Source organism: Coregonus clupeaformis, chromosome 10, assembly GCF_020615455.1.
Source record: "Coregonus clupeaformis isolate EN_2021a chromosome 10, ASM2061545v1, whole genome shotgun sequence".
NCBI classification, from domain to species: Eukaryota; Metazoa; Chordata; class Actinopteri; order Salmoniformes; family Salmonidae; genus Coregonus; species Coregonus clupeaformis.
Window position 1 is genome coordinate 11,416,974 of NC_059201.1, and position 23,129 is coordinate 11,440,102.

A 23,129-nucleotide genomic window follows, 5' to 3' on the forward strand; every position below is an offset into this window, starting at 1 on the left:
ATAGTGGAGTTTGGAGTGTGACTGTTTGAGGTTGTGGACAGGTGTCTTTTATACTGATAACAAGTTCGAACAGGTGCCATTAATACAGATAACGAGTGGAGGACAGAGGAGCCTCTTAAAGAAGAAGTTACAGGTCTGTGAGAGCCAGAAATCTTGCTTGTTTGTAGGTGACCAAATACTTATTTTCCACCATAATTTGCAAATAAATTCATTAAAAATCCTACAATATGATTTTCTGGAATTTTTTTCTCTCAATTTGTCTGTCATAGTTGACGTGTACCTATGATGAAAATTACAGGCCTCTCTCATCTTTTTAAGTGGGAGAACTTGCACAATTGGTGGCTGACTAAATACTTTTTTTCCCCACTGTATATACTGAGATCATGTGACAGATCATGTGACACTTAGATTGCACACAGGTGGACTTTATTTCCATTTCCATTTACGTCATTTAGCAGATGCTCTTATCCAGAGCGACTTACAGTTAGTGAGTGCATACATTATTTGTATTTATTTTTTATACTGGCCCCCCGTGGGAATCGAACCCACAACCCTGGCGATGCAAACGCCATGCTTTACCAACTGAGCTACATCCCTACATTTAACTAATTATGTGACTTCTGAAGGTCATTGGTTGCACCAGATCTTATTTAGGGGCTTCATAGCAAAGGGTGTGAATACATATGCACACACCACTTTTCCGTTATTTATTTTTTAGAATTTTTTTAAACAAGTCATTTTTTTCATTTCATTTCACCAATTTGGACTATTTTGTGTATGTCCATTACATAATATCCAAATAAAAATCAATTTAAATTACAGGTTGAAATGCAACAAAACAGGAAAAACGCCAAGGGGGATGAACAGTTTTGCAAGGCACTGTATTTAATGACAAACCGCATTTGAGGACTGTATTGTAGGCCCACTGCAAGGTGATATAGACACATAGCATTTTGATTTATTTGAACAGCATTTAATCATACAAACACATCTATATTGTTTTTACACTTCATATGTTGACAATCTGCAGATGTGGGGTTTGAACCTGTAATGTTTGGTTCCCATGCCTTTTATCCTTTGCACCACCAGGGAAGCTGTCTAAAAACTAATTTTTGTCAATATATAGCCATGGCAGTATGGTCAATCATGCTTCCTTTTTAGCCTTCTTAGACATAACTAACCCAGGGAAATACTGGTAACTGGGTTATTCACCATCCCTTAACCCATCCTCTTTATATGCTGCATACTTCTGGGCCCAAGACTAGGTATCCAAGACTATGAGTGCTGATTTAGGATCACTTTTGCTTTTCAGATCATGAAAAATAAGACAGGGTTGCATTTTCTAAGAAATTGAACAGTCAATTGTTACAAAATGTTTTGTTTTTTACAGTTAGTCTAAATTCTGAATTTCTGATTGGATTTATAAATCTGGATGAGTAAAAGACATCCTCTCTTTTAGTAGAGTATATCTGAGCCTCAATGTCAGTTTATTTTCTCCAAAAGAAACATGGTTAAAGAATATGTGGGATTTAACCTGCAATCTTTGGATCTGCAGCCATATCATTAACCCTCTGCCCCACCAGGGAATAGCTGCAGCCTTGCAGGGTCTAATATGGTCAATCACATCCTCTTCATATGCTGTGTACTTGTAACTAAATTAAAATGCCAGGTGTCTCTATATCACCTACAATACAGTCCTAAAATGTGAATTGCTAAATCTAAATCAATACCATACAACACTCCTTCCGTGGCCTCCAACTGCTCTTAAACGGTAGTAAAACTAAATGCATGCTCTTCAATCGAACGCTGCTTGCACTCGCCCGCCCGACTAGAATCACTACTCTCAGCGGGTCTGACTTAGAATATGTGGACAACTACAAATACCTAGGTGTCTGGTTAGACCGTAAACTCTCCTTCCAGACTCACATTAAGCATCTCCAATCCAAAGTTCAATCTAGAATCGGCTTCCTATTTCGCAACAAAGCCTCCTTCACTCATGCTGCTAAACATGCCCTTGTAAAACTGACTATCCTACCGATCCTTGACTTCAGCGATGTCATTTACAAAACAGCTTCCAACACTCTACTCAGCAAATTGGATGTAGTCTATCACAGTGCCATCCGTTTTGTCACCAAAGCCCCATATACTACCCACCATTGTGACCTGTACGCTCTCGTTGGCTGGCCCTCACTACATATTCGTCGCCAAACCCACTGGCTCCAGGTCATCTATAAATCACTTCTAGGCAAATCCCCGCCTTATCTTAGATAATTGGTCACCATAGCAACACCCACCCGTAGTATGTGTTCCAGCAGGTATATCTCACTGGTCATCCCCAAAGCCAACACCTCCTTTGGCCGCCATTCCTTCCAGTTCTCTGCTGCAAATGACTGGAACGAACTGCAAAAATCTCTGAAGCTGGAGACACATATCTCCCTCACTAACTTTAAGCATCAGTTGTCAGAGCAGTGTAGTGTATTAGGATTATGCCTTTGTTAAATGTTTTTCATGATGGAATGTTGTTTATGTTAGGTCAAAAGTAGCCAGTTGTGGGGTGACGCCCCAGGGGAGACTGGTGATTGGCCAGAAGAGGGAGCAACCCATCTGTTTGCATTGTTTATAAGTATATGCAGGACGAAGTAGAAGTCAGAGCAGCCATTAGAATTCGAGGACACTGCTCTCCAGACCCTGCAAGTCTGTAACTCATGCTGAAAGCTTGTGATATGAATAAATCTTATGATCCAGAAATAAAAAATTGGTTTTAATTATTCATAATTTTTAATTGATTTTTTAATTGATTTTTTATTTTTAATTGGAAATGGTTTTTGAATAGAAATTTTAATTGAATTTTTTCATATTCATATTTTTACTGATTGATTTAAATAAAAATAAAAAATAAAAATAAAAATTTGTTTTTTTTTGTTGTTAGGTTATATTAATAATTAAAGGGGGAAGCCAGAGGCTATATAGTCTAAAATAAAACAAGTCACAATAAAGGAATATAAAAGAGTACTTACAATGGGGAGAAAGGACAGCAAGGCTATGAAAGTGATTACACCGGTTGATATAGTACAAAATAGTAATCCTTTAACTAAAGTATTGCTAGGTTATCCGGCAAATGAAATAAAAGTTGCCCTTCATTCTCAAACAAAAACTGATAAAAGATTCCAGCGATAAGATAAAGGTATAGAGAAAATGCTAAAGGAAGAAAAGGCGACAGAAAAACTAATGGCAGAAGTTAGTACACCTTTCTCACACACGGATTCAGCAAAAAGACACCCACCTTATGAGAAGGAAGTAGAGCTTAGGGATGTTTATCCTCAGCTTCCAGTGATCCTCCAGCAGGGTGATTATTGCATCAGAGATGAAGATGAACGAATAATAGATAGAGGACAAGCAGAAACGACAATGAAGATGAATCCAAAACTCCAGAAGTAAGAAAAACCGAGATGTCTGGAAACTAAGAGAAGAATGAGGTTCGGAAAGATGAGGATGAAGATACAGAAGAGAAGAAAAACTGCTGAGAAAAGGATCCCAAGAATTGGAGGAGAAGAATACATTGAGGCCAAGAAGCTGAAGAAAAGTAAGAAGATGATGGAAGATGATATTTCGAGGACAGAACTTAGAATATAAGCTGTTGAAGAATCCTGATATGTCAACACCAAGAAAGAACAGGACCAAGAAACTCTCAGAAAACTCAATCATTCAACTGGTGGAGAAGAGAAGCTTTGGTTATGAAGAATCAGAGTGAACCAAATCAACAATCACTGTTACAGCTTCAACTGAACAAGGCCAACCGCAATTGTACCAGCCACCAAGGGGGGTACCAGGTGTTCCATATCCACAGCCAGTTTCTGGACAGACACAGAATTGGAGAGGAAGAGGACGAGAAGGCTTAGAAGGAGGAGGAAGATTTCAGCTACACTTCCAGCAACTTTCAGAAGAGTGTTATAATTGTGGACAGGTTGGTCACTTTACCTGTGAGTGCAATAAGTCAGGAGGAAACATCAGAGGGAATTTCAGAGGAAGATACAGGGGCAAGTCAAAATCACCTGTTCTCCAAATGAACCCCTACAGGGGTCCGGAGCAAGGATTCTAGTGCCTAGAAGATACGAAGGGGGGTGTCAGCTGATAGCACCGATTAGAGAAGAAGAGAAAATATCTAACAATTGAAGTGAAAACAAAGGACTATGAGAAATAATGGTGAATAGTGGAAAAGCTTTTATCTGTGTTCAGCCTAAAGAGGTTAAACATCTCACTATGTAAAATTAACTAATTAGGATAGGGATTTGAGGTAGTAAAACAGCTAATTACTCTTAAGGAACCAATTGAGCTCTGCTATAAAAATCAAAGAGAAATTAAAATAGACATACTAATATTAGAACATATACCTATTGCATTGTTGGGAAGAGATGCATGGTGTAAATTGAACTGTACAATAAGACGTACACTAGACGGCTGTCTGGTAGAAGATTTTAAAAAAGAATAGGGTTTTTGGGAATCATATTGGCTTAAAAAGATAATATCATAGGAAGGATGATAACCTATTATACTGCCTATTAGACAATCTGTCTGGAAAATAAAGTTAAAAGGGGTGACTGTTATTCTGGGTTACATTCTTACACCAAGAGATTTCAGGCTAGGCTAAAAGGTGTTTAGTCGTTTGCCAAGTCTGTGTGTAAAGAAGTCAGAAGCAAGTGGGGACTTCCCAATCACCTATTCCAAAAATTTGGTGGTAAAGGGATTTTGTGAATAAATCAGTGGAAAAGGTTTTTAAAGGTTAGGAGAAAAGATTAGATTAAAATAAGTTAGGAGAACTAGGTTGAAGGGACTCTAAGACAGTAAGCTAAGTTTCAAAGTTAGTAGTAAGAGAGAGAACAGTGGTGAAGGACATTTTAGAGTAGGAAGATCAAGGTAATTGTAGGTGTATTTTTATAATCAAAAGTTTGAAAGTGAGGGTTTAGAGTAGGAAGAGAGAGTGAATGTAAGTTACATTTACGTCATTTGACACTAGTGGTGATAGATGGAAGTACAAGCAAAGAGTTCAAAGCTTTGGGAAAAATGGATGAAGTAACAACAATGACATCAACACTTCAGTCTATTATAACAACAGTGAGAAGCAATTTAACTCTTTCAACATTGATAGTTATTAAAGCCATAAATATATCGCATTTGATTATAAGGGAACCAATAGCTCCAGCACCAATTTTAGGGGGAAAAATACTTATTAGGGTTAGGATGGGGACGTTCCTCCCACATGGAGAGATAATTATGGAGAAGAAGTAGTGTTATCAGGACCAGATGTAGAAGCTGTTGCACCTAATCAAAGGAGGTATAGTTTGTACAACAATATGAAGTGGAAGAGGGTTATGAGTGATTGTTCACTTATTTTGCGTAAATGATAAGAGAAGATTAGGGAGAATATATGTGTACTTATCTAGTGCAAGCATTAAAATTTGTTCCGGTTAAGAATTATTGGTTAAAGGGCTATGTAATTCGTAAAGTGACGCTTATAATGGAAGATTTGAAGTCTGTTGAAGTTTCCACAGTCACCAAAGGAGTTCAGGAAGAATATGTTACAGTAGTCACTCCAACAGTAAATAATGCACATAGGATATCGGTAGCTTTCCCACTAGAAATAATTAAGGTTAATACATCAACTAAATCAACTACTTTAATGGTAGCTTTGGAAAGGGATTAATGATGCGATGGCAATAGCAAATGTAGGAAGTATGACACCGACAACAACTTTTCTGAAATTAAAGGAGGTAGCAAGAGAGACTCAGGGGTTTATGATACGGATAGAGAGTGCTGTCAATATAGATTCATCTGAAATAGTGAAGGATACTATCATGGAGGCACAGGATGAGGTCTTTGATTTTAATGACAGACAAGGAGAGGTATCTGATCAGTACCGCTCGTTAGGGAAGAGAGAAACTAAATGCATGTAGTTTGATTCTTCTGTTGTGAAAATTAGAGATAGATGGGCAGGTAGGAATCTTTGGTTCCAGCAGCTCATTCTGTAAGATCAGTGAGGAATCTTGAGGGTCCATGTCTGTTGAGAATTCCAGCCAAACATTTTAGAGACGGTCGCTCGACCTCTATCAAGTATGTGTCAATCTTATGCTTTGTCATGACTGTTGTATCAGCAACAACAATCAGTAACAGATAAAATAATGTCGTTGTCAAAACATTTGTTTAAGCCTAGGTTTAAGTGTTCTTGGGTTAAATGAATTACCCTATGGGAATTTGTTAGATGGGAAGAAAAATCAGTTAACAGCGAACCCTGAAGCATTGGAGGTGAAACCAGTGAGGGCTAAAAGTTGTTTTTGTTCTAATAAAACATATGAGGTAAGGGGTATGTTTATGGGAATATCAGATTGTGATGTTATATGATAACTTTGGGTAAGCATGACCTTAAGGGTAGTAATGACAAATATAATGTTACTTTTTATGTTCCAGTTAGTAAGACGAGCAGGACTTTGAGGGTTAAAAGATTAGCTTTTGCCTGACAATGTGACTATTGGGAATTTTAGAGATATTTGGAGGGTTTGTGGTGATAAAGCGTATATATTCTTACCCTATGGATGGACAGGATGTTGTTACATGTCAACGTTGAAGCTTCCATATGAGGTTTTTACCATTAAAAGAGGGGTAGCACCGGACACAGATAAATCTGAATCTAGGGTTGAAAATAGGGTGAAAAGAGACATGGCGACATGTCATAGTCTTCAAGCCTATCATTGAAGGATAAATCTAAGGGAGAAGGGGGGACTTTTTCCATGGTATGGTGTAACATTTGGGAAGATCATATGGATAATATTAGTTATACTTTGAGTCCAGATAGTTCAGATATTATCACTAGGGTTATATATGCATTGAAGAATATAAGGGATGCATTTGGTAGATCTGAAGGAGCTGGATGGTCAGCGAAGACTTGGTTGCAAGATCAGTTAGGCCAGTAGGAGCAGTGATGGATTACATTTTAATAGCAGTTTTGATAGCACTGTGTGTGAGGTTTGTAATTTGTTACTGACCTTTGAGGAAGCTATGATATTGAGATAGGTTGGAGAGTGATGCCTGGAGACAACACTCAGATGCCGTTGTTGACTGTTCCTGATCTGGATGAAGATGGACAAGGGGGTCTGGATGGAGTATGAATGGATAAATATCCTTTTTGATTATTTGATCATTTTTCAATTTTTTTTTTCAATATTAGGGGGATTTTAGTATGATTGTATGAATCAAAGGGGGGAAGTGTATGAATGAATCGTATTATCCTAGTTCATTAGTCTATCATTTATATTGATTCATACATCATTTATATATAATTTTTATATTCTTAGTTGATATTGATGTTTAATTTGAAAGTGTTGTTTTGCAAAAGATACTGTTTGGTCTTTTCTTTTCTTCCAGAAGCATTTGGGGGAATATGTGGAGATTGAAATACTCAAACAAGGACAATATGAAGGGACAATATGAAAGGACAATGACTGGAGGAGATGGAACAAAGAAGGTGTGGAAAGATTCCGATTCCATCATCAACAATACATTGGAAGAGGAGACTACGGAGGAGATGAAGTGTAGTGGACTACATTCCAGTGTCTGCAATGAAATATAGACATATTTGCATGTGTAATACATCATTTGTGTCATATTCTTAGGTATTAATTTTTGTAGAATGATATTTGATGTTATTGGATACATGTGGGGATCTTAGATGTTTTTGTTTATTTCGTTGATGCTTAGGGACAGGGAGTCTAGGCAGGGAGAGGTCCACTGTATGGTCCAATGGGTTGACCAGCCTTAGAGTGGACATTTTTTGGATAGGATTTTGTTTGCAGGGGCTTACATGTGTATTTAATTGCATCATAGTTTCAAATGCATTTACATTGTTTATGAGTTTATCGGGAGTACCTAGGTGGTTGCCTGGGGCAGAGGGACCGTGAGAGAATTTTACTGTCTTGATTGATGGATGGATTTGGAACGAAGGTTGCCGGACAGTTTTTCGCTCTCACACTCCATAAAGATTTGTTCATATTTCATAGTAATGTATTCACACTTCATAAACATTTATTCATATTTCATAGAAAGGTATTTACACTCTAGAGGAGAATGTTTTTGGTTTAATGTTAAAGATACTCAATAAGATAAATTGTTACTGGTCATAATCCTATTCTGTTTGTTTTCGAGACTTTTAGTTAGTCTCGAAGGGGGGAAATGTAGTGTATTAGGATTATGCCTTTGTTAAATGTTTTTCATGATGGAATGTTGTTTATGTTAGGTCAAAAGTAGCCAGTTGTGGGGTGACGCCCCAGGGGAGACTGGTGATTGGCCAGAAGAGGGAGCAACCCATCTGTTTGCATTGTTTATAAGTATATGCAGGACGAAGTAGAAGTCAGAGCAGCCATTAGAATTCGAGGACACTGCTCTCCAGACCCTGCAAGTCTGTAACACATGCTGAAAGCTTGTGATATGAATAAATCTTATGATCCAGGTTCAGTATGAGCGGACTCCTTTGTTCATCAGCAATAATTGCCAGCATTTACTCGATACGACAGCAGCTTACCGATCACTGCACCTGTACACAGCCCATCTGTAATTAGCCCACCCAACTACCTCATCCCCATATTGTTATTTACATTGTTATTTATTTTGCACATTTGCACCCCAGTATCTCTATTTGCACATCATCTTCTGCACATCTATCACTCCAGTGTTAATACTTTTGCACTATGGCTGTCACGCCCTGGCTCTGGGGACTCTTAAAAGTTGAGCCAGGGTGTGCAGTGTCTATGTTGTATTTTCTATGTTCATGTTCTAGATCGTGTAGATCTATGTTGGCCAGGGTGGTTCCCAATCAGAGGCAGCTGATTCTCGTTGTCTCTGATTGGGAACCATACTTAGGCAGCCTGTTGGCACTAGTTATTTGTGGGATCTTGTTCCGTAAGGTTTGTTTTGGTGTATAAACTAGGACTTCACGTATCGTTTGTTGTTTTGTTTTGATTGTGTGTTAAGTACAAATAAAATGTACGCTTACCACGCTGCGCCTTGGTCCGTGTCTTCATCATGTAACGATCGTGACAATGGCCTATTTATTGCCTTACCTCCATAACTTACTACATTTGCACACACTGTATATAGATTCTCAATTGTGTTTTTGACTGTACGTTTTGTTTATTCCATATGTAACTCTGTGTTGTTGTTGTTTTTATCGCACTGCTTAGCTTTATCTTGGCCAGGTCGCAGTTGTAAATGAGAACTTGTTCTCAACTGGCTTACCTGGTTAAATAAAGGTGAAATAAATAATAAAATAAAAATTTATTCCAATGTGATTTATTATGCTTTAAGGAGCTACAAATGTGCATGCTCAGAATGTTGTGGTAATATTAGGTCAAACCTAAATATAACATTTTCTAAATGTTCTTGAAATGTTCTGAGGACCTCCAAGACAAGGTCACATGTATATTGTGTGAATATTAATGGAATATTATGTTAAACCTAAAACAAATATGCTATGAACATCATACAAACTGACTTATTTGGCAATTGTGGAACATTGTGCAATATTGTGGGAATGTGAGAATATTCTTGCAACATCCCAGACAAGTCCCATAATTTAATTAAATGTTCTGGAAACATTTAAAGAACTTCGACCAAGTGTTCTGTAAACATTCTTACAACATTAAGCGAATGTCCTGTGCAACCTAACTTAAACATTATATGAATGTCATCACAGCTGAGCATATTTTGTGTTTTGGTAACCTATCTCTTGTAATGTACCCACACTGTTCCCACAACCTAATTAAATGTTCTGGAAACTTTTAAAGAACTCAGAAAGGCTGTTCTGTCAACATTCTTGCAACATCAAAGGAATGTTTTGTGCACCCTGATACAAACATTATCTGAATGTCAGCACAACTGGACAGTTTTAGTGTTTTGGGAACCTTTCTCTTGTCATATCCCCACAATGTTTGCACAACCTTAAGAAACATTTTGGGAACCTTTAAATAACAGACTAAATGTGTTCAGGGAACGTTCTTGTAACATCAGGTGAATGTTTTTTGCACCCTAAATGAAACATTGTAGAATCATCCGAACAACTGGACAGTTTTGGGTTTTTGGGAACATATCTTTTGTGATGTCCCCACAATGTTCTCACCAGACTGTTCCCACAACCTTATGAAACATTATGGGAAACTTTAAAGAACAGATTAAATGTGTTCTAGGAACGTTCTTGCAACATATGCGTGAATGTTTTATACAAACATTCTATAATCATTAGCCCAACTGGACAGTTTTTGTGTTATGACAACATTTGCCGTGACCTAACAAATGTCCTGGGAACTTCACAGAACCAATTTTGGTTTGTTGGTTAGAGAGAAAATAAAGGGTGACTGTGAGATTACAGCCCCAGCAGGTACATGTGTTCACTTTTGTCAATTTTTGGATGACTCCCTAGGAGGGTGTTATGCCCGTTGGGCTGTGAGGTACCAGGTATGGCAGACTTTCCAGGAGCAGGGGAATCTATCCATGCCCACGCAACCTCCACACACGCACACGCACACACACACACACACACACACACACACACACACACACACACACACACACACACACACACACACACACACACACACAGTAAGCAAGTGTTGACTGATACACAGAGGAGCAGGATACAGTGCTCAGCTCACACCATTGGAGGCTGCTAAGGTCAAGGACGTCAGTGGAATGGAGTCAGTGGAATGGTATGAACCACATGGAAACCACTTCTTTGATACCATTCCATTGACTCCATTCCAGGCATTATTATGAGCTGTCCTCCCCTCAGCAGCCTACACTGGCTCACACCCTTAGAAGGTGAAGAGTCAGGCACTAAGGAGTAGTAGAGAAATAGAGGGTGACATCCATGTGGTCCTCGGTAGCCCAATTGGTAGAGCATGACGCTTGTAACGCCAGGGTAGTGGGTTCGATCCCCGGGAACACCCATACGTAAAAATGTATGCACACATGACTGTATGTCGCTTTGGATAAAAGCGTCTGCTAAATGGCATATTATATTATTGTTATATTATATTCAAGACTGACCCAGGTCTCTGAAGAAGAACCATGAGGGAGATATCTTCCCAAGCTGACAAGCAAGACATGCCGCTCAGGACCCCCTCGGAAACAAAATGAGGCATCTCAAGGGTTTATCCTGTCAGAACATGTGTAATAAAAAAACATTGTACGTAACCTAGCAAAACAGGGCGGCAGGTAGCCTAGCGGCCAGTAACTGCAAGGGACGCTGGTTCGAATCCCTGAGCCAGCAAGGTTGACAAATCTGCCGTTCTGCCATTGAGCTAGGCAGTTAACTCCCAACAATAACTGGGCGCTGATGATGTGGACGTCGATTAAGGCAGCCTCCCGCACCTCTCTGATTCGGAAGACACATTTTGGTTGAATGCATTCAGTTGTGTAACTGACTACGTATCCCGTTCCCTTCCCCAAAAAGGTCAGATCGTGTGTGTGGATGCATGTGTAGCTTGGTACTTACAGCCCTTATAGATGTCTGTGGGGATCTGGACGGCGCTATAGGAGTAGTTGACCTTGTTTTTAAAGTTGGGATCGTCCACAAACTCCAGCTTCATGGAGTAGGGGTTCTCCATCAGATTCTCTTCCCCATCTCCGTCCTCCGTCTGCACAGAGAGACACACATCGAGAAAGAAACACACTGTTATTGAGATAAGTACAGTACAGGAGGAAAGGCAGACAGACGAACACAAACAGATATCTGCCCCGCACAGCCACAAACAAACAGGAACGCACTCACAAAGGATTGAATGCACAGCCGCACGCACATACACACACACATAGAAGCACACATGCACACTCCTGGATTAAACTACAAAAACAGCAATTACACCGCTTTTTAGGCTGGGTTTGGATTTGCCTTCTATTCTTTGCCTCGTCACAAAGCAACAGCAGGTATCAAAGTAGACACAAAACAGTTAGAATCAATTAGTGTCCAAGATGGCTATCACAGACACATTAGGTGGTACACAAATTAAGCCCGACAATAATAACTAACAACCAGCACTACTTAATCACAGCTTTCTCTGCCACCCACACAGGCTGCATCTCCACTACGCCCATGCAGTGTTAGGTTAGGAAGCCAGCTGGAGCTGCCTTGTGTTATGTTAGACATTCAGAACAACAGAATGTATATTGTTCTGTAGTCTACCCACTAGCACACAACACAACACAGAGCTATAGAGCTAGAATGTGTTTACTGAGAGGACAACCTCTTCCATTAGTATTTGTCTGGGTTAGCCCAGCACATTACTTTCACAAAGTGACAAATGTCAAATAAGGACAAAAGAAATGTGGGAGTAAAACTTTTCCTATTAATGTGACATTTAGGATTCAATCATGATTAGCTATCGACAGAGGACAAGCCTTGCCTTTTCAAGAGCCAATCATGTGAAAAGAAATAGGAGTTAGATCTAAACACATCCTCTGGCGGAGCTTATTCCTTTATCTGTGACTCCAAATCCTAAGGGAGCTCACTAATATGCTGCAAGGTGCATACTGACAGAATATAGCACATACTGTAGCTAATACCATAAATGTAATCTCTGTTAACCCAGAAGTAAAATTTTGCGTAATTTGGTCAGCTGCGTGATTAACTTCTATGTTCATACAGTGCCTTCAGAAAGTATTCATACCCCTTGACTTATTCCACATTTTGCTGTGTTACATCCTGAATTCAAAATGGATTAAATAGATTTGTTTCTCACCCACCTACACACAATACCTCATAATGACAAAGTGAACGCATGTTTTTAGAAATGTTTGCACATTTATTGAAAATCTAATGCAGAATATCACATTTACATATGTATTCACACCCCTGAGTCAATACTTTGTAGAGGCACATTGGCAGCTGTGAGTCTTTCTGGGTAAGTCTCTAAGAGCTTTCCACACCTGAATTGTGCAACATTTGCCCATTATTCATTTCAAAATTCTTCAAGCTCTGTCAAATTGTTTGTTGATCATTGCTAAACAACCATTTTCAGGTCTTGCCATAGATTTTCAAGCAGATTTAAGTCGAAACTGTAACTCGGCCATTCAGGAACATTCACTGTCTTCTTGGTAAGTAACTCCAGTGTATATTTGGCCTTGTGTTTTAGGTCATTGTCCTGCTGAAAGGTGAATTCATCTCCCAGTGTCTGGTGGAAAGCAGACTGAACCAGGTTTTCTTCTAGGGTTTTGCCTGCTTCGCTCCATTACGTTTATATTTTATCCTCCCCAATCCTTGCCTATTACAAGCATACCCATAACATGATTCAGCCACCACTATGCTTGAAAATATGGAGAGTGGTACTCAGTAACGTGTTGTATTGGATTTGCCACAAATATAACACTTTGTATTCAGGGTAAAAAGTTAATTGTTTTGCCACTTTCTTTTTGCAATATTACTTTAATGCCTTGTTGCAAACAAGATGCATGTTTTGGAATATCTTTATTCTGTATAGGCTTCCTTCTTTTCACTCTGTCAATTGTATTAGTATTGTGGAGTAACTACAATGTTGTTGATCCAGCCTCAGTTTTCTCCTATCACAGCCATTAAACTCTGTAACTGTTTAAAAGTCACCATTGGCCTCAGGGTAAAATCCCTGAGCGGTTTCCTTCCTCTCCGGTAACTGAGTTAGGAAGGATGCCTATATTTTTGTAGTGACTGGGTGTATTGATACACCATTCAAAGTGTAATTAATAACTTCACCATGCTCAAAGGGATATTAATTGTCTGCTTTTTTTTTTTTTTTACCCATCTACCAATAGGTCCCCTTTCTTTGCGAGGCACTGGGAAAACCTCCCTGGTCTTTATGGTTGAATCTGGGTTCGAAATTCACTGCTCGACTGAGGGACCTTACAGATAATTGTATGTGGGGAGTACAGAGATGAGGTAGTCATTCAAAAATCATGTTTTACACTATTATTGCACACAGAGTGAGTCCATGCAACTTATTATATGACTTGTTAGGTAAATTTTTACTCCTGAACTTAATTAGGCTTTTCATAACAAAGGATATGAACACTTATTGACTCAAGACATTTTAGCTTTTCATTTTTAATTAATTAGTAAACATTTTGAAAAACATAATTCCACATTGACATTATGTTGTATTGTGTGTAGGCCAGTGACTCAATTTAAATGTTATCTAAATTGAATTCAGGCTGTAATACAACAAAATGTGGAAAAAGTCAAGTATGTGAATACTTTCGTGTTAGAAATTGAGAGTTCCTGCAAAAATGAAGTCTACCCCCTCAACCCCCCTCCCCACACACACACACGCGCAAAGCACTCAAGTTTAAGCACCGCCTTTGCCCAATCCTGACACGTCAAAATAACCAGTGATGAAAACCCTAACACTGAAACTAATGCTGCTCAGATCTCACACATCCCATTCAGTCCTGGCTGATTCTCTCGGTCTACACACATAATCTACCCACGTAGAGATTACCACAAATGAGAAGGTATGAGAGGAAGGCCATCTACAATATACACCCATACTGAATATATAGCATGCACAGCATACCATAAGGAAAGGGAAGCCAAAACATACAAAATTCTTAATCTACGCACAAAATATGTGTATAGTGTTGTAATAAAACACAATCCTAAAACTGACAGACACATGTCAGTGCATAACACAAATACTCACACATCCGAAGAGGGGGGTGGTGGCAGGGAGAACAAAAATAAAAATAAAACAAAAAACAAATACTCAAATGCATTCTTTAATAGAGTAGCAAGGGTTAATTGGATTTGACATGATAAAAAATGTTTGTTTTTTCGCAAAATTGTATTCAAGCCTCATGCCCTGTGCAGGAATTGATCGATGGCCTGGCTTTAATTGTCTATTAAAATGCAATTACAAGCTGTTGTTGGAAATGAAGGGAAGAGCAGGGGGACAGTTGTGATGATAATCCACTGAATGTCAACGCTAGCAACAGTGTAGTGACAGACCAGGACAACATGCTACCTTACAGGAAACGCATCATCAGACATACGTCAACCGTCTCTGTCTCCCGCTCTGTGTGTGTCTCTCTCACACATACACATGCAGTACATGCACATACACAATTGTAAATCAAAGGTGACAAACATAATAAAAAATAGATACAAACTTACTGTTATAAAAACTCACACTCTAGGCTACACTCTCTGGCTATACTCTCTGGCTACACTCTCTGGCTACACTCTCTGGTTATACTCTCTGGCGACACTCTCTGGCTACGCTCTCTGGCTACACTCTCTGGCTACACTCTCTGGCTACACTCTCTGGCTATACTCTCTGGCTATACTCTCTGGCTACACTCTCTAGTTATACTCTGTGGTTATACTCTGTGGTTATACTCTGTGGTTATACTCTCTGGTTATACTCTCTGGTTATACTCTCTGGTTATACTCTCTGGCTATACTCTCTGGCTATACTCTCTGGCTATACTTTCTGGCTATACTATCTGGCTACACTCTCTGGCTATGGCCCTTGTGTCATCACTTTAATCTCTGGCAGGTTTCCCCTTTCGTTGCAGGCTTAGAAAAACCTACCAGACTTGACACCCCCCATCTCTGAGTCCCATCTCTCCCTATTCAATCCTCTCCCTATTCAACACACATTTGACATTTGATTGTAATAGCCTTACAATATAACTTCGACAGCCACATTTTCAAAGTATATCTCTTAAACTGTCTCCTTTTCCTCAACTCTATTCATTCTGTCAAAACCTTCCTGTTCAGCGAAAAAGTTTTTGCAATCGTTTTCTCACTCTTTTGCTGCCAATCATCTCCAACTGCATCACAATGTAAACCTGCCCCACTCAACAATGACCCCATTACACAAGAATAGGTACTCGATAAGATGTGCTGCTTTTAACAGCAACACTAATGTTGCTGGTGACAAGGTAAAAGTGGATTGTGTGGCAGTGATATTGAAGATGATTGGTTGAAAAATATAATACTAGTCTAGCAATATTACAGCAAAGACAATGAATGTGTGCTTATTAATTTGCATCAGCAAGGGTGAGAGGGTTAGAGTTGGATGTTGGTCTAGCAGAGAGGATCACTCGATTACTGATGCAGTTCTTCAAACACGCGAGGACATTGTGTTAAGAGCAGTTTGGTGGCATGGGTGATTAGGTAGGACTTGCTGGTTCATCGGTAAAGATGATTAGGTTAGAGATGCTGGTATATCAGTTACAGAGAAAGTGGGTTAGGAATGCTGGATTAGAAGGGCTGCATTATTACTTAAATTGAATGTGATTGAATTAGCGATGCTATTGTATTGGTTACAGTGAAGGTGATTGTCTTAGAGAAAATGGTTGCATTATTTACAGTGAAGTTGATTGGCTTAGAGAAAATGATGACATTATTTACAGTGAAGGTGATTGGCTTAGAGAAGCCGAGTTATCAATAACGGTGAAGGTGATTGGCTTCAGAAACCCCTCGTGCATCAGCAGCGTACTATGAAGTCCCGTCCCAGTGTTTGTTTATCTCTCAGCCTGACTGTCATTTCAGTGAGGACCTTTTTTTCCCAAAGAGCCCAATCATAATTAACCAAGGCAGATTCTAATTAGGAGCTAAATAAATCCACACAGGAAAGACTGATTGGTTCATTTTCTTCAGCCATCCACCACCTGTTTTGCTCGATTCATTACCCAAATTGTTAATTTTATCTCCCTATTATCAAGGTTTAATTAAAGGCTGAAGAGGCCAGGAATTACCTTTTGAAGACTCTTTTATTTCCACCTTTACCTATCCAGGGCTAACCCCGACTACAATCATCTCTCGCTCCTGACCCGGCTCATCCCTTTGATATTATTGTGTGTGTATGTGTGTGTGTGTGTGCAACCGGTTTGAAATGGCTAGCTAGTTAGCGGTGCACACTAGTAGCTTTTCAATCGGTGGCGTCACTCGCTCTGAAACTTTGAATTAGTTGTTTCCCGCGGCTTTTGTGGAGCTATACAGTGAGGGAAAAAAGTATTTGATCCCCTGCTGATTTTGTACGTTTGCCCACTGACAAATAAATTATCAGTCTATAATTTTAAGGGTAGGTTTATTTGAACAGTGAGAGACAGCAAAACGCATGTCAAAAATGTTATAAATTGATTTGCATTTTAATGAGGGAAATAAGTATTTGACCCCCTCTCAATCAGAAAGATTTCTGGCTCCCTGTAGACCTACACAAGGCTGGAATGGGCTACAAGACCATCGCCAAGCAGCTTGGTGAGAAGGTGACAACAGTTGGTGCGATTATTCGCAAATGGAAGAAACACAAAATAACTGTCAATCTCCCTCAGCCTGGGGCTCCATGCAAGATCTCACCTCGTGGAGTTGCAATGATAATGAGAATGGTGAGGAATCAGCCCAGAACTACACGGGAGGATCTTGTCAATGATCTCAAGGCAGCTGGGACCATAGTCACCAAGAAAACAATTGGTAACACACTACGCCGTGAAGGACTGAACTCCTGCAGCGTCCGCAAGGTCCCCCTGCTCAAGAAAGCACATATACAGGCCCGTCTGAAGTTTGCCAGTGAACATCTGAATGATTCAGAGGAGAACTGGGTGAAAGTGTTGTGGTCAGATGAGACCAAAATTGAGCTCTTTGGCATCAACTCAACTCGCCGTGTTTGGAGGAGGAGGAATGCTGCCTATGACCATCCCCACTGTCAAACATGGAGGTGGAAACATTATGCTTTGGGGGTTTTTTTCTGCTAAGGGGACAGGACAACTTCACCGCATCAAAGGGACGATGGACGGGGCCATGTACCGTCAAATCTTGGGTGAGAACCTCCTTTCCTCAGCCGGGCATTGAAAATGGGTCGTGGATGGGTATTCCAGCATGACAATGACCCAAAACACACGGCCAAGGCAACAAAGGAGTGGCTCAAGAAGAAGCACATTAAGGTCCTGGAGTGGCCTAGCCAGTCTCCAGACCTTAATCCCATAGAAAATCTGTGAAGGGAGCTGAAGGTTCGAGTTGCCAAACGTCAGCCTCGAAACCTTAATGACTTGGAGAAGATCTGCAAAGAGGAGTGGGACAAAATCCCTCCTGAGATGTGTGCAAACCTGGTGGCCAACTACAAGAAACATCTGACCTCTGTGATTGCCAACAAGGGTTTTGCCACCAAGTACTAAGTCATGTTTTGCAGAGGGGTCAAATACTTATTTCCCTCATTAAAATGCAAATCAATTTATAACACTTTTGACATGCGTTTGTCTGGATTTTTTTGTTGTTATTCTGTCTCTCACTGTTCAAATAAACCTAACATTAAAATTATAGACTGATCATGTCTTCGTCAGTGGGCAAACGTACAAAATCAGCAGGGGATCAAATACTTTTTTCCCTCACTGTAGGTAATGATGCTTCATGGAAGGCAGCTGTTGATGTGTTCAGAGGGTCCATGGTTCGAGCCTAGGTTGGGGCGAGGACAGGGACCGAAGCAAATCTGTTACATTGATGCTGTTGACCCGGATCACTCAGTTGGCCTCTGCCCAGCTGCTGGGGTTGCTGCGCAGAAGGAGGAGGTCAAAGAGGGGTGAGTGTAACCGGTGTGAAATGGCTAGCTAGTTAGCGGTGTGCGCTAGTAGCGTTTCAATCGGAGACGTCACTCGCTCTGAGACCTTGAAGTAGTTGCAAACAGAGTTTTGACAGTGTAATGTAGTGCACTGTATGATAAAGCAAAGAAAATCAAAACCCAAAATGAGTCTGCGTTTCAAATGCAACGCCAAGCTAGAATAATAATAGTTTTGCCAGCTAAGTAGCCGACATCTCTGCTACTTGCCCTCCACCAAATCGCTACCTTGGAACATCATTTACAATTCATACGTATTTCACTAGCAGCCAGATAACAATATCAAATCAAAGTGAGATAATGCATAATAGAGACCATTGCAATTTCACCCAGAGTGACCGTTGTCTGTTCTCTGCTGAAGCCTAAGTAATAATATTCTATTGGGGGGCCTGATCTTGTCTCTTTCATTTGGGTAGTTCTTACAGAGAGATTCCCCCCCAACAATGGCAGATAATACAACTCTAAAGTCAATATCATATTATTCTACACGCTCAGTTTGTTCCCATAGGGGAACCCTTTTTGGTGCTGGTTAGAACCCTTTGCAGAGGGTTCAATCTAGAACCCTCTATGTAGGGTTCTTCAAAGAACCCCCATGTATATGGTTCTACCTAGAACCCTCTATGAAGGGTTCTACCAAGAACAATTTTATCATCTAAAGGTTCTTCCTAGAACCTTCTATGAAGGATTCTACCGAGAACCCTTTCATCTTTGGACGGCCCTTCCTAGAACCCTCTGTGAATGGTCCCACCAGCCTTATTAGCCTTTAAAATGTTATTATTTATGACAATACATTACATATATCACAAGGCCTTTCTTTGATGGCCTAGTTATACTCTAACCCAGTGGTGTTAGGAATCTCCTGGTTTACAGGCCACATCAGGCCTGCAAGTCACATTATGCTGGCATGCAAAGTGATGTGTAATTCCTATTGGAGTCCAGCCAGAGTCAGGATATCCAACAAGTGGAATTTTTTATCACCCGCAACCTGCATTCAGAAAGACTGGTAGGGTAGGGAAGAGTTAATACTGAGACCACATCAATCATCTAAACTGGAACAACCATCTCAATAACGGGTGCAATAACTCCAACAGATTGGATTAGTTTAGAAAACGGTATGTTATTTATCTTTGTGTAGCATAAAATTAATCAACTAATCAATGTACATGCAAAAACACAGATATTACAGTAAAACAAACAATTCAGAAAATTATCCTGTGTTAGAGCATGCTGGGAAATATTACTGTATATATGGTTCTATGTAGAACATTTCTTGTCTGACAAAGAATGATCAAATAACCCTTTCTTCAAAAAACAGTTATTATGATGTTAAAGGTTCTAGGTAGAACCCTTTGCCTTACAATGAACCCTTGTCTTCCAAAAAGGGTTCTTCTGATCAAAACATTTCTTGGTAGAACCCTATCCATCCGCAAAGATCCCTTTTGGAACCCTTTTTTCTAAGAGTGTACTGACAGCAAATGCGGTGGTGGTGGGACCATAAAGACAGGCCAAGACATCATGCCTATAACATTTAATGTGTCCATGTGTGTCTGTGTGTGCATTAAAGTCATAGTAACATTAATCAATAATTGGACCCTGCCAATGAAAACAGTTAATTGTCAAAGGGCCAGTGCTAGATTAGATTAGAGTTTATTAGTCACATGCACACGGGGATAGGGGGAGCAGGTAGCTGACTAGTGGTGGCTATTCAGCAGCCTGATGGTCTGGGGGTAGAAGCTATTGGCCAGTCTGACAATTTTCACCATGATGCTCCTATACTGTCCACGTCTGAGTGATGGAAGCGGGGAGAACAGGCCGTGGCTCGGGTGGCTGAGGCCCCTGATGGTCTTCTTAGCCTTCCTGCGACAACTGATGTTGAAGTGTCGAGGTGGAAGAGTTGCTGTCATGCCTTCTTCATCACGGTGTCCATGTGGATTGATCATTTCAGCTCCTCTGAGATGTGTACGCCGAGGAACTTGACGTTTTTGACCGTCTCCATGGTGGCGTCGTTGATGAGAATGGGGGCATGCCCAGCCTGGCTCCTCCTGAAGTCCACAATCAGCTCCTTTGTTTTGCTGACGTTGAGGGGGAGGTTATTTACCTGGCACCATGCCGTCAGAGTGCCTACCTCCTCTTTGTAGGCCGTCTCATCGTAATTGGTAATCACGTCTACTACTGTCGTGTTGTCAGCAAATGTGATGATGGAGTTGGAACTGTGTGAGGCCACGCAGTCGTGGGTATACAGGGAGTACAGGAGGGGACTGAGGACCACGTGTTGAAGATCAGTGTGGAGGAGATGATGTTGTCTACTTTCACCACCTGAGGGCGGCCCGTCAGGAAGTCCAGGACCCAGTTGGATAAGGATGAGTTCAGTCCCAGGGCTGTGAGCTTTGTGGTGAGGTTAGAGGGCGCTATGGTATTGAAGGATGAGCTGTAGTCGATGAACAGCATCCTCACATATGCATTCCTTTTGTTCAGGTGGGTGAGGGCAGTATGCAGTGCAATGGCGATTGCGTTGTCCTTGGATCTGTCGGGGGCGGTAAGCGAATTGGAGAGGGTCGAGTGTGTCGGGGAGGGAGGAGGTGATGTGGACTTTGTCTAGCCTCTCAAAGCACTTCATGATGACGGAAGTGAGTGCTAGGGGTCAGTAATCATTCAGTTCAGTTACTTTCCCTTTATTGGGCACGGGGATGATAGTGGATATCTTGAAGCAGGAGGGGATAACTGCCTGAGCTAGAAAGAGATTGAAAATGACCGAAAACACATCAGCTAGCTGGTCTGCACACACATGCTCTGAGGGCATTGCTAGGGATGCCGTCTGGGCTGGCAACCTTGCGAGGGTTAATACGTTTGAATGACTTACATAGTCCTCCGTGGAGACCATAAGCACGTAGCCCTCGTTTTCCTCAGGGGCTCTCCTCGGCAGCTCAGAGTCGTTATGCTTGAAGCGTGAGAAAAAGGTGTATAGTTTGTCCGGTAGGGCGGTGTTCGCAACGTGACTGGCTTTCTTTTTGTAATCCGTGATCGTTAGAAGCCCCTGACACATACGCCTCGTGTCCGACCCGCTGAATTGCTCCTCCACTTTGTCCCTATACTTGTGTCTCGTCATCTTGATCGATCAGCATAGGTAGTATTTGTACTGTTTAACCATACAATTTTCCCCAGTCACCTTGCCGTGCTTATAAGCTGCTAGAGTTGAGTAAGGATAAGGGCAACACTAGGGGGCTAGACCTCAAGATAGTCTTAACATGGGGTGTTATTAATCCCAGTTCTAAGCAATCCCCTCCAGTGCTTCCTACACACATACCACTGTGGAATATTACTTTACAAAATGAACCGAGGCCGCTATGTGCTAATTCTACGCCTGGACACAGAAGGAGGACACAGACAGTTTCGCCTTTTGGGCAGGCACTCACAAGGGCACAGTGGGGGGTACTCACTTACGTTCACAAGGGCACTGTGAGATTCGGGTGCCACAAAGGCCATCAATTCAAAGTTGTGAGAGATATGGAGTCCAGAACATCTGGACAACATTCTAATGATGGAGTGTTTATACTGGAGGGGTGAAGAGGACGCATTACAACCCCCATTAGTAGCAGGGAGAGAAAGGAGTGATTGTACAGACAGACAAAGGGAGAGGAGGGACGGAGCAGACAGGACAGAGGTTAGATTAGAGGGAGGATACAGGAGTAAGCAGGACAGAGGTTAGGTTAGAGGGAGGATACAGGAGTAAGCAGGACAGAGGTTAGGTTAGAGGGAGGATACAGGAGTAAGCAGGACAGAGGTTAGGTTAGAGGGAGGATACAGGAGTAAGCAGGACAGAGGTTAGGTTAGAGGGAGGATACAGGAGTAAGCAGGACAGAGGTTAGGTTAGAGGGAGGATACAGGAGTAAGCAGGACAGAGGTTAGGTTAGAGGGAGGATACAGGAGTAAGCAGGACAGAGGTTAGATTAGAGGGAGGATACAGGAGTAAGCAGGACAGAGGTTAGGTTAGAGGGAGGATACAGGAGTAAGCAGGACAGAGGTTAGGTTAGAGGGAGGATACAGGAGTAAGCAGGACAGAGGTTAGGTTAGAGGGAGGATACAGGAGTAAGCAGGACAGAGGTTAGATTAGAGGGAGGATACAGGAGTAAGCAGGACAGATGTTAGATTAGAGGGAGGATACAGGAGTAAGCAGGACAGAGGTTACGTTAGAGGGAAGATACAGGAGTAAGCAGGACAGAGGTTAGGTTAGAGGGAAGATACAGGAGTAAGCAGGACAGAGGTTAGGTTAGAGGGAGGATACAGGAGTAAGCAGGACAGAGGTTAGGTTAGAGGGAGGATACAGGGAGTAAGCAGGACAGAGGTTAGGTTAGAGGGAGGATACAGGAGTAAGCAGGACAGAGGTTAGATTAGAGGGAGGATACAGGAGTAAGCAGGACAGATGTTAGATTAGAGGGAGGATACAGGAGTAAGCAGGACAGAGGTTACGTTAGAGGGAAGATACAGGAGTAAGCAGGACAGAGGTTA

At 41.1% G+C, this 23,129-nt stretch overlaps 1 protein-coding gene across 3 annotated transcripts in view; it reads right to left on the reverse strand.

Annotated features, from left to right (window-relative positions):
• LOC121574858 (voltage-dependent calcium channel subunit alpha-2/delta-2) overlaps positions 1-23,129 on the reverse strand; it is a 279,464-nt gene that overhangs the window by 94,582 nt on the left and 161,753 nt on the right. For all 3 annotated transcript variants that reach the window (XM_041887497.1, XM_041887496.1, XM_041887498.1), the window contains one exon: positions 11,537-11,678. In XM_041887497.1, the coding sequence (XP_041743431.1) occupies positions 11,537-11,678 (142 nt within the window). The remainder of the gene's footprint in view (positions 1-11,536; positions 11,679-23,129) is intronic.